This window comes from Enhydra lutris, unplaced genomic scaffold (genome assembly GCF_002288905.1).
Source record: "Enhydra lutris kenyoni isolate GAN:26980312 unplaced genomic scaffold, ASM228890v2 scaffoldscaffold56, whole genome shotgun sequence".
NCBI classification, from domain to species: Eukaryota; Metazoa; Chordata; class Mammalia; order Carnivora; family Mustelidae; genus Enhydra; species Enhydra lutris.
The window spans coordinates 588,738-600,979 of record NW_019154140.1 but is presented as its reverse complement, the minus strand read 5'-3'; the positions used below and the strand labels follow the sequence as shown (position 1 = coordinate 600,979).

General features: G+C 38.7%; 1 protein-coding gene across 1 annotated transcript in view; it reads right to left on the bottom strand.

The window, feature by feature from the left end:
* The window catches only part of LOC111157933 (PDZ domain containing ring finger 4), a 349,884-nt gene extending 337,942 nt beyond the window's left edge, over positions 1-11,942 (bottom strand). Inside the window, exons 1-3 of the mRNA XM_022519674.1 lie at positions 11,292-11,942; positions 8,802-8,888; positions 6,751-6,858 (exon numbers count right to left, since the gene is read on the bottom strand). Of these exons, the coding sequence (XP_022375382.1) occupies positions 6,751-6,858; positions 8,802-8,888; positions 11,292-11,942 (846 nt within the window). The remainder of the gene's footprint in view (positions 1-6,750; positions 6,859-8,801; positions 8,889-11,291) is intronic.
* Between the last annotated feature and the right edge of the window lie 300 nt (positions 11,943-12,242).

Here is a 12,242-nt window from a genome sequence, read left to right as displayed (position 1 = left end):
CCAGAGATTGGATGAAATGGTTGAAGGGAGTCAAAAGGTAGAAACTTCTAGTTATAAAATAAATAAGTCATAGGGATGTAAAGAACTGCATGGTAACTATAGTTAAAAATAGTGTATTGCATATTTGAAAGCTGCTAAGAGACCAGACCTCAAAAGTTCTCATAAGATAAAAAAAATTCTGTAGCCATATATGGTGACGATATCAAGTAGATTTACTGTAGTGGTCGTTTTGCAATATATACAAATATTGAATCATTATGTTGTACACCTGAAACTAATATAACATTTTATGGGTGTGAAATACTTTAATTTAAAAAAAAAATAATGTTGGGGCGCCTGGATGGCTTAGTTGGTTAAGCAACTGCCGTCGTCGGCTCAGGTCATGATCCTGGAGTCCCCGGGATCAAGTCCCACATCAGGCTCCCTGCTCATCAGTGAGTCTGCTTCTCCCACTGACCTCTCCTCTCATGCTCTCACTCTCACACTCTCTCACATTCTCTCTCTCCCTCTCTCAAGTTAATAAATAAAATCTTTGAAAAAAAATAATGTTATAGGTGCTCTGATGAGGTTTTCTGTAGTACAGAATGAGGAAAATGGGAACCACTGCCAGACCTTTTGACAGGGACCCCATGTGCAGTGCACAAACTGCAGTCATGTGTGGTGGTCCTGTTTCCTCACGCAGAAGCTTAGCACTCAAGAGAAAAAAAAAATCAAACTCAAGTTCGTACTTTATAAATTTAAAATAGATAAAATAATGCTTAACACATTAAAGCCAACAAACAAAGCTTAATAGCATAAAGACATTTCCAGCCTTTTCCTGGTAAGTTAAAATAAAATGATACTTATTAATAATGGAAATTCAGTAGAATGGCAAAACGCTATGATCATCTAGATTGAAGATCTGAGGGACTAGCTATTTTTACTCTCATTGTTACAGGAAAGAAACTGAGAAGACTAAAGTTTGAAACATCTTTGCAAGATAACCTAGCATCAGTTCAAGGCCAAGACCCCAGTTCAAAGCCCACACCTCTTCCTGAAACCACAATGCTGACTTACATTCGGATTCTATTACTTTACTAACCTGACATCATGATTTCTTAAAATGAATTGAACTACTCCAGGGAGAGCAGGAAAACTAGGATAAAACCACAGTGTCATTCCACTAAGATATGGTGGTGACGTCCATTTAAGTTTGTAACAACTGAAGGAACAGCTTCCCATGAAAGACTGCTTTGCCTTGTACAGGCAGAAAATGGGACCTGTATGCCACAAGATACTTGTAGGCAGAGAATGGTTCTTAATGCTCTTTCTTTGCATAACACAGAGATGCTGCCTGGCACATATTAGGCAAATAATGAATATTCGGTGAATGATTAAATCATAAGTGCATAGTTAGGAAGTCTTCCCCACAGGCTTTCTTGCATCCGCGTGTCCTTATAAATATGTGAAAATAAAGGAGTTCAAACTTCCTACATTTACACATCTAAATGCTGGTATCTATAGACATGGGAATGACTAAAATTTGAGGAGAGTGACTTAAATTCTCCAAGAAAGAAAAACAGCCCTGCCCCCATTGTCTCTGGGTTCTGGAGAACAAACTACTTGTGTAAGCTGAGAAATGCATCAGGCTTATGATAGCAGGTTCTAAGAATCTGCCTTGTGTCAGGCACTTTCTGTACACAGTAAACACAAATGGCCTAGAAACCGAGGTACAACCGGCTTGCTCAAGGTCACACATATTTCAAGAGACAGGACAGGAATTCCAGCCAGATTTCCTTGATTCCAGGACTCATGCTCTTCGCACTGCACCACCATACTTTTAAAGATACGTTAAAATATACAATTATATATTGATAACTATATCCTATTAAAACTGCAGTCAGTTTTTGTAGCATTTAGTCATGATGACAAATGCCTTACTGGCACTAACATGACTGCTTTACAATTACAATTTGTTACTTGCACTTACATAACTGCTTTCAGTTCTTTCCTAATTCTTTCAGATAATCAATCGATGTTATTGATTTATAACACTTTGAAAATGTGGGATGATAATAATCTGTTATTGAAGAGTTCAGCGACGTCTTCAAATTAAACAGCAATTTGTCAAAATCCTAATTGCCCACCAGATTTACAAATGACCTACAAAACTTGCAAATGCTTCCTAAGCGTACACAAATTAGCACGGCTGCTTTATGAGATAGTAAGGTACACTGTGCCTCAAGCACACACAGGGGTAGCATACTGTAGATCCGATTCAACAGCATTCCTAAATATTTAGCTATGATCTGCATTTATATTTCCTGTGTTAACACCTATAAATGAACTGTGCAGAGACGTGGGCAAATAAACATGATAACCATCAAAGATTTTTACTTTAGCAGCACAGTGATGAAGAATGCTAAAGATACACCACTCCAGAACTAAAAGCTCATGTGGCTGGCAGGTGGGAATAGTTAAGTTCTTGTTGAGACATTGCACTTGTAAAGTTCCTTCGGCCTGTACTACAGTCAGCACTTTGCAGAAAGTTCTACATTGACATTGTCCGATGTGGGAACTGTTTCTAAAGTAAGTGAAAATGCCCTGTATACTGCACGTCAGTATGAATTTCAGACTAAATAAATAGAAGACTTTAATATATAAACTACAGAAAACTCTTTCTGCTCCAAACTGTTCTTCCCACAGACTTCACAGACCTCCACCCCTACTCCTTGGTCTCCAGAAGCTAGGAGAAGGGTGGACTTTCCTGTCTCCCAACCCTGGCTAGGATCTCGGGGGAAGGGTGGGGAGGACAGTGGGAACAAAGAGCCAGATATGACTCTCCACCCTTCTATTCACTTTCCCACTCTGGGGTTAAGGTTGTACTGCTTGCTATCAGCATCACAGGAATAAAACAGAGGAGTAACTGCTGGCAGCAGCAGTGAACTTTGATTCTCAACTCCCACATACCCTATGGGCATCTCAGCGGGATGATAATCACAGTAGTGCTACTGTCCTCTTCCAGAATGGAGCGCAAGCCTCTGATGGTATCAAAACTCTTCTGTGGTTCCTTTGAGTCTTGAAAGGATGTAAAACAGCATGCAAAAGATGCTTTTATTTGGATGTATACTCTGGTGAATTCCTGGTCTGTGTGAACTTTTGCCATGTTTCAAAATGCCTTTAACAATGCCTTCTGCCATTTTGGTCTCCAGGGATACTCTGAACACCTTATACTGTAACTCCAATTACACAATGGATTTCTTTTCTGAATGTACACCAAAAATATTTTAACAAATACAGATGTGTAAACATCTAGAAACTACTAAACATAATTTTGCTCAAGCGGACTGACTCCGAAAATTAATTTTCTTTGTATTGTGTGAAAACTAGGACATGGATTTACACTACAACTGTGATTTTTTTTTTTCTTTTATGATTCTTGAATTTGATCAGCTTCAGAGGAATGCAGACTATTTTAAAAACAATACTTTTAGGGGTGCCTGGATGGCTCAGTGGGTTAAGCCTCTGCCTTCGGCTCAGGTCATGATCTCAGGGTCCTGGGATCGAGTCCTGCATGGGGCTTTCTGCTCGGCAAGGAGACTGCTTCCTTCTCTCTCTCTCTCTCTCTGCCTGCCTCTCTGCCTGCTTGTGATCTCTGTCAAATAAATAAATAAAATCTTTAAAATAAATAAATAAAAATAATACTTTTAGAGTTGTTGGGTTTTGTTAAACTTTGGTAAATAAATCTAATTTTTTATTAGAATTCGTAAAATCTCTTAAATTATCTACAGAACCAGACCTTTAATATATCTACTTTCTCCACCAAATGAATGATTTAAGAAAATCTTGTTATTTTATAAAAACAATTCATAAAACTGTTGTAATGTGTGCTTTTAGCAATTCACTAGACAAAACATTTTTAGTACATCTTGACCGTAAGTGGGAAAAAAAAAAAAAGAATTGTCTAACAGTTTCTCTTGTTTATTCCAGTCACATATCACAGAACTCATAGCATTTAGTAATGTGTCAGATTATGGCAATTAGGTCATATGGATAGTTTCATAATATATGAACTACTGTGTACTTTATACTGCTAACAAATATATTCGTTGCACAAGGTATAAACCAGCATAGCCATTGCAAATTCAAAAACTGAAAAAAAATCTCACTAAATTAGTTCAATAAAGAAATCACTGAGCACAAAAAATGGAAACTAAATTACTCTATTTAAAAAATCTATTTTGTCTCTGCACATTTCAAATTAATCATATTTTTAGTAATATTTTTTAGTAATAGGAAACTAATATGATCTCACTAATATGAGATCATATTAGTTTCCTATTACTAAAAAATGTATAAAGTTAACTGATACCATAATGGCAGATGAACTAAAATAACTGACAGGAATCAAGTATTTCTAAACTAATTGTTAAACATAGGATCTTTTACACATATGTACACACAAGAACAAGCAATGTATTTGTATGTGTGAGTGTATATATATGGTCACACAAATATTCACTTTAAAAGCTGATGGCATCACTGAACAACTGAATATGAGAGACTTCTAATAATATTCCTTTTTAAATATCTCATGCTATTTAACAGACAGCATTCCAAAAATATATATATCATCTAATTCATTTTCTACTGCAAATGTGTTCACATGAATCCATTAGAGAAGTATAATAAAAATATGCCTATTACAATGCACCCTGGCATAAAAGATACACTGATAAATTTGTATCGTTGAGGCAAATTTCAAGCTCATCTTTAACTGATAATATATGCACATCAAGGTAAAATAATAATAATACTGCAGCTAATTATAAATTATAATTTAGTTTTACATGGTCAGTCTTCACTCTCTAAATGATTTAAATAAGATTATTTTGACATATATTAGTAACAGTATTAGCTAGCTGTCTAGATACACTTGATTTATCAACCACAGTTTTTTGTCAAATTATCTCTTCACATTAAAAAAATGCATTTTTTAATAAAGTGCTATATCACAATATAAAAAGCAAATTCTTCTTCTTCCTCTTTAATACAACAGTAATGAAGCATATACAACATTGTTGCCTAGCTAGGATAAACTGTTTTTTAAATCCCCATTACATGTTTCTGTGTGTGTATATGTGTGTGTGTTAACTGAATATATGTATTGGGTTCCATCTGCCTTTCTAAAAGTATCAAATGTAGGCATTCATTTTCCATTCAACTGGAAAGATCAAAATGCTTTAGAGATAAGGCAGAAAGTAATGAGGATAATTTTTTGTTGTTTAAATTATGTGGCCCTTTAAATCATATTGCACAAACATAAGTAGAAATAGAAAATTCTGACTACACAAACTGCAGCATATAAATATTTCCACTGGGCAAATTGTCAAGACAAACTGGATAGTATCAGTGAAAATAGGTCTGTACTTTCTTGGCTACACAACTAGAAGGAGAAAATCTTAATACAAGAGACCTCTTCAGATAAAACCCAGTTTCTCAGCCAAAGGTCACCTTCTCTCCCTTCCCCAAAGTCCGTAGTCAGCTAATTTCTTGATTTTAAGAGCTTTTTTTCTGAAACAAAAACACTATTGGCTCTTCTGCATCCTTTACTCTTATCCAAGGTCAAATTATTCAAAATTCAACTCTTTTATTTATTTTTTATTTTTTAAAAGATTTTATTTGTCAGAGAGAGACAGAGAGAGCACAGCAGGGGAGTGTCAGGCAGAGGCAGAAGCAGGCTCCTTGCTGAGCAAGGAGTCAAATGAGGGACTTGATCCCAAGGACCCAGGGATCATGACCTGAGCTGAAGGCAGACGCTTAACAGTCTGAGCCACCAGTGTCCCCAAATTTAACTTTTTTTAATGCACAGAAAATGAATGTATATCTAAAATTTTACTCCAAGTTTAATAGGAAAAAACAATCTCCATCCAGCTATTTTATGTAGATAATCAGAAAGATGGCACTAGTTATTACATAATCTAGAATAAACAGAGTGTTTCCAAGAATGGAGTCTAAGAAACCTTCCAAACTCCTACTTACACCTTTACTAATACACTGGAAATAATTCCACTGTTAAAAGTAATCTAATCATTTTCAGTAACACCAAATAATACTATTGCGACCAGTTAAAATTTCAAAAGCACTTTGGTGGTAAATGGCAGTGACCTAAAATTCCATTACCACAGCCCTAATTTTACTAATTTACATATATTTACTTTGTCAACTCCCTCAACAACATAGCTACAATGCACAATACAGAAAATGACAAGTTCCCACAACAGGAAAAAAAAAAAATCCTTTTTTTTTTTCCTTCATGAAAAAATACATGAACATGAAAAGCATATTAAACTAAGAAATGGTAAACTAAGTAAACCATATTAAATGAAGAAATTCCAAACTCTCCATGTAATATACTAATCCACAAGTTCAAAGATAGTAATATTTCCTCGTCAAAAATGTTCTTTAGCAGAGATTTATCATCTTTTGAAATGTAATACAAAATTAATCCCTTAATAATAACACAACTATCTTCATAGTTTATGGGGAGAGTAATTTATAACACATCTGGAAACTTCAGGTGATGTATTCTTTTACCTTAAGATCTAGTAATTGATATAGATTGGATGTATACTCTAGACAGATATATTATACTCTGGTTAGATACATACTCTAATAAGTGCCACACCAAGGTAAAACAGTAAGCTTGGAAATTTAAAATGTCCAAATATTTCTTCCATGGCTCATATTGGTGTTATATTATAGTCTTACCTCAATGATTTTGTCATGAATCTCCAGGCCATCTGCTCTGTCGGCAGGTCCATTTTCCAAAATTTTTGAAACATAAATTCCTTCTGCTGATGTTTCTTCCTTATTATTCTATCAAAAATAAAACATTAGCAAAAACAAAAAAAAAACATTAACAAAAACAAAACCATTAGCAGTAAGAAAATGTAGACAAAATTTTAGTTGGATAAAGGACAATTTAATAAATGTAACATTGCCAATCCTCCCTAAACATGCAACTCTCTCTCTTAGCTGGGGATTTGGCACTGAATTTTAGCTTACTTAATTTTAACTTACTTAAAATTAACTTACATTAATACCAAATGGTCATTAATCAAGATGGCAGCTTTAATGAATGAGTCCAGCATCTCTGACAAGATTATCCATTTGCTTCACGTTTTTGAGTATACATTAAAAAATTATGAGAAAAGGGTATGTACAAGGTGATAGTGACTGTCTTCAAAGTATTATTAAGCAGCTTACTTCTCAAGAGATGTAGCAATTAAAAAGGGTCACAAGGAAACAAAAAGCATATCCAGCCTCACTATATATTGTGGCCATAGTTTTGAAAATATAATTTAGCCTCAGGATGTGTCAGATCTGGAAATAAAGCTCTGACTATATTTACAGGGAGACTAGGAGCTTACTCAAGTGTAAAATCCCAGAAGATCAACACTAACTGCAAGAGAACCCTTTCAAAGCTAATTGCTACACATTTCCAGGTACAATGAGCCTAATGATTAGTTAAACCTCAACCATATAACCGATATAATATAAATAGGACACTTCGGCCAGTCACAGGAAAACAATTATGTTGCAAAACCTATCTAGGTAAAATGCCCAACATACCATAATAATAATTTTAAATGTCATTTTACTTCATGGCAGTTTAAATAAAATTATTTCCCCTTAATTAGGCTTCCTTAACATGAATTTGAAGAGTCTCTTAAAAATGTCCAGTGTCATCTAAAGGTCAAACACCTAAGTGGTATTTTATAAAAACATTCCTTAAGGGAAAAAAACAAAACAAAAAAGATTATGATGAAAAGACTTCTATCTTTTCATTATAAATGGGGGCTGTTCTAGAAACAGAAGCACATTAGTCATTAGTTGCTAGGTTTTCAAACTACTAAACAGTAGAGGGAAATATGTCATTGCCATCCTGACCTAAACATAGCATATGGCCAACAACTCTAACCCAGTGTCCTTGGGCCACATCTGCAAAGCAGGATGCGAGAATTTCATGGCAGTTTATTAAGAAAATTAAAGAACATGATTTTTTTAAAACTTTACCACCTTTTTCTAGTTATGGTGAAAATTAAGTTGATGTAGTATTTGAAGGATATAAAAGAACTTTGTGACTACAGTGTCTGGTTTAAGTTTATAACTCATGTATTTTGAAAACAACTGGTAGCAATGAAGACAATATTATTCATTCAATTAAATAAAAGATTGGATTGGAGAGCCAATAGTATTTCAAATCAACTATCTTCCTTTAACATGGCATTTCTTATACAACTGTGAAAACAATGATCCCTTATTTCAACTTATTTTAACTGTTCATGCCATCAATCAACATGCATTATAAACTGCCTGGTCTGTGTTAGCCTCTGAAAACTGACAAGTTGACTTAGTAAGTAGAAGGTATATGACTTAGTAAGTAGAAGGTATAATCAGGCAATCCAGTTACCTAATATTATCAAGTAGAAATTGCCTATACACATTATTGTGAAATAGGTTTAAGAAGTTTACCAATGGGGCTATCCAATGTAAATAAAATATGAAACATACTCTCTTTTTTCCCTAAAGTAGCAAAGGGTAGTCTAGTTCATTAGTTGCTGGATTTTTTTGTTTCATTTTGTCAGAAAAATGTAGTTATATACTGGAACATTTGAATTAAGGGATCTGATATTTTATCATAACCATGATTTTAAAGATTAAATCACTTGCTATCCTCATTCAAAATCTACAAATGAACGTGGTTTTCTATTATTTTATAAGCAAAGAATGAATTAGGCATGAATAAGGTAGATCACCTGATTTGGTCGGCCTCCTATAATATTGAATCCCAATGTGTCATTTTCTCTTTCTAACACAATGGTGAATGGCTTATGTTCTCCATCCTAGAAGAAAAGGGATAAAATAACTAGGTAAGAAAGAAAAGGACAGGGAAAAGAAAAGGAAAAAAAGAAAAGAAAAAAGAAAAGCTACCACAAAGCTTTTTAAAAAATAAACTGTCAATAAATTAACATTTGAAAAGAAGAAAACCTTAAAATTAAGGATGGTTGAATTTGGGAGATTCAACCATTAATTTCTTCCTAAATTTACTTTGAAAAAATATTTTTTAAAACAGTGCTTGTGAGAAAAATTATTTTCAAAAACGTCTAAAGGTTTTATGTTTTCACACATCTCTCTATCTTTTATCCTAATACAGCATCTAATTCTGGCTTCACTGTAATTTAAAACAAATTTCTGGTAACCCTACAGGCACCTTTACTTTTTGTTTTTAACAACAGAGAAAAATAAAAATTTCCAGAATTATTTTATGTAAAAATTTCACTTCAGAAAGTCTTGAGGGATTGAAGTAACCGTGAGTTATTGATAAAATTCTTTCAACAGTAATATTTGGATTGTTATTGTAATGCAGGATCTAAATTACAGTAATCCTAATTTTCAATAGTATTCTTATTTTGGTTTTGTATTATTCCCACAGAATTTCATAAAGAAAGGATTTGTGTTAAGTAAAACAGTGTGTATTTCTTCTCCTGGCAGCCAGATAATAGCAAAACAAATAGGAGTTATATCTATAACCTGTTTACTAATGAAGACCAATTTAAATACAAAATGTGCCAGACTAGGTAAGGTTTATTCATTCAAGGTTTATTCTAGGTAAGGCTATGGGTATTATTAAGTGTCCTAGGAAACTTCATTTGGCAATTCATGGTAAAATTCCATAAGCACCATCACCACCTCTTCCCAGGAGCTTTTCCCAAGCAGTGTATGCAGCAGCCCCTACTGGTAGTGGGAAAACATTTCTGAGGAGCACGGAGAAGCCTTCTGACAATCTACAAAACATGGGCAGTTGTTCCTCACTTCTCAGAATCATAGCTTGACTTGTTGCATGGACTTCCCTCATATAATTCCAGTTGCTGCTCCTTTCCATCAATCATGGCTTCCCTACAACCTTGAAACGTGACCTGGTAACGCAGAGCGCATTTCTGCGCTTCTCTCTGGGTCCTCCCATTTTGTAAATATACCTGGCTACAGAGAGAATCAGGGATAGCCTCCAGCCTTTTAATAAGCATTGTGCCTCCCATTAACAAAGTAGAAACATTTTAGCCCCTCACAGTTAAGTTGTCATTTTTTTAGGTTCAAGGAAGAAGCTTCCAAACTGGATCCCTGGGTTGGAGGCAGGGCAAAGCAGTCCCAAACGGGAATCATCGTGTGTTGCTCCTCCCCAGGACGCTGAAGAATGAAAACAGCTCCTTGAATGGAGTGCAAGTTCTGCTAAATCCCTGCTCACCATGGCAGCGACCAACAATGTCAAACACTGCGCAGAAGTCCTCCAGAAGAGAAGTAACAGCTTTATAAACAAGCCTCTTCACAGGGGGTGCTGCAAAGAGGCTTGTTTATTCAGTCTGACAGCGGGCAGTCCACCAGCACAGTTCGGGGCCAGCAGCTTCGACAAAGAAGGGAAACAGCCGCTGCCCACGGGCTCACAGGGCTAGTCTGATCGCAGATGGGATGGATGGGGTTGCTCTCGGATTTGGTTCCCCAAATCACCCCTCCAACACACACACACACACACACACACACTCTACACCAACGAAGAGATCCCGAGGCAGCTAAGGATTCTTTAGGGAAGGTCAGGGTAACGAAATCTCTGCAGGTCTAAGAAATCCCATCTGCTAATCTCCCCCTGGTTTTCCTGGTTTCTCACATCCCTGATAGTCTCTGCACGGAGTAGAAGGTGGCCAATATGGGTAGTTTGGCAGGAAAACTAAGTCATTCAGAGCTAAAGGTGTGATGCTGGGGCAGGAGCAGAGGGGAGGCAGGGTCGGGGAAGTCCCCACTTCCTGGCTTTCCTTTTCTGATTGGCTTTAGGCACCGGCCAAAGGCACCAAAAAAAAAAAAAAAAAAAAAATATATATATATATATATATATATATATATATATACACACACACACACACACACACACACACACATATGGTAGGCTAGGGCAGGAGAGTTAAAAATGGGGAGCAAGGTCGGGGTGGGAAAATGAGTTTTCCTCATTCTTCTTTCTCCACTGAAAAGTTGGAATTGAATTTAATTCGTTCCGATCCTAATGTAAGTGGAAATTTGCAACACTAATGCACCCGAAAAGTACTAACAGTGTATGTCGTTTTGGTCAAGGCGGGTGGACGCCTCCCACCCCACAGTAAGGAAGGGTGTCACCTCTGAAGGAATCCCGAAGTACCAGAAAGAAGCGGTCCTCTCTCCACCCCAGTCGTTCCCCAGGTGCCCGATCCCTCTGCGCTTACCCGACCGTGGCCGCCGCCCAGGTCTCTGGCGAAGTTGCGGACGTGAGCCATGTACTGGGAGAACTTCTCCTGGTACCTGCGGGCCGTGAGCTGCGCCTCGTCCCGCAGCGCCCAGAGCTGCGCCCGCAGCGCCTTCTCGCGCCGACTCCAGGCGAGGACTAGCTGCCGCGGCCCCCGCCCGCTCCCGCCGCAGACGCCCGGCGGCCCCCCGCGCGCGCCCCCGCCCCGGCCGGGCCCCGGCGCCGTTCCGCAGCCCCCCCGCGCGGGGACGTCCACGCCGCGGCGGCCGCCCGGCTCCGAGACGCAGTCCGGCCGGCGGCGGCGGGCAGGGCGGAAGGCGCAGCGCTCGACGTGCGCCGCCAGCTCGTGGAGCCGGACCGAGCGGCCGCAGCCGCGGGCGCGGTAGTCGCACTGGATGCGCAGCTTCTGGATGAGGCCGCGCAGAGGCAGCACCCGGCACAGCTTGCCCGGCGCCAGGGTCTGGCACTGCAGCGGGCACCGGCGCCGCCGCGCCACCCAGGGCAGCAGGCAGCTGGCGCAGAAGACGTGCCCGCACGGCGTGCACAGGGGCTCATCCAGCACCTGGCCGCACAGCTTGCACTTGAAATCCGGGTCCACCGCTTCGGCGAACCGCTCCAGGGCAAAGCCCATAGTCTGGAGGGGGAGAAGGGAGAGCGAATCCGAGTCCGCTTTCTCCAAGCCCCCTGCCTTCCCTGGGCTACCCCTGGGACGGCTTTCCCGCGGCCGTGGCCGTGGCTGTCGGAGGGAAGGAGAAAGGTGGGGGGTGGCGAGCCCAGAGTTTGTTTGGCTTGAAGTTTTCAGGCTCTCGCTGGGTCCCCTGACTCCGCCGTATTGACGCTAATAGACGCCACCTCAAGTGACCCCCGCCCAACATACGCTCACCCCCACCCCCGTCTCATTCGTGGCTCTGCCATTTATATTCTTTCAGAT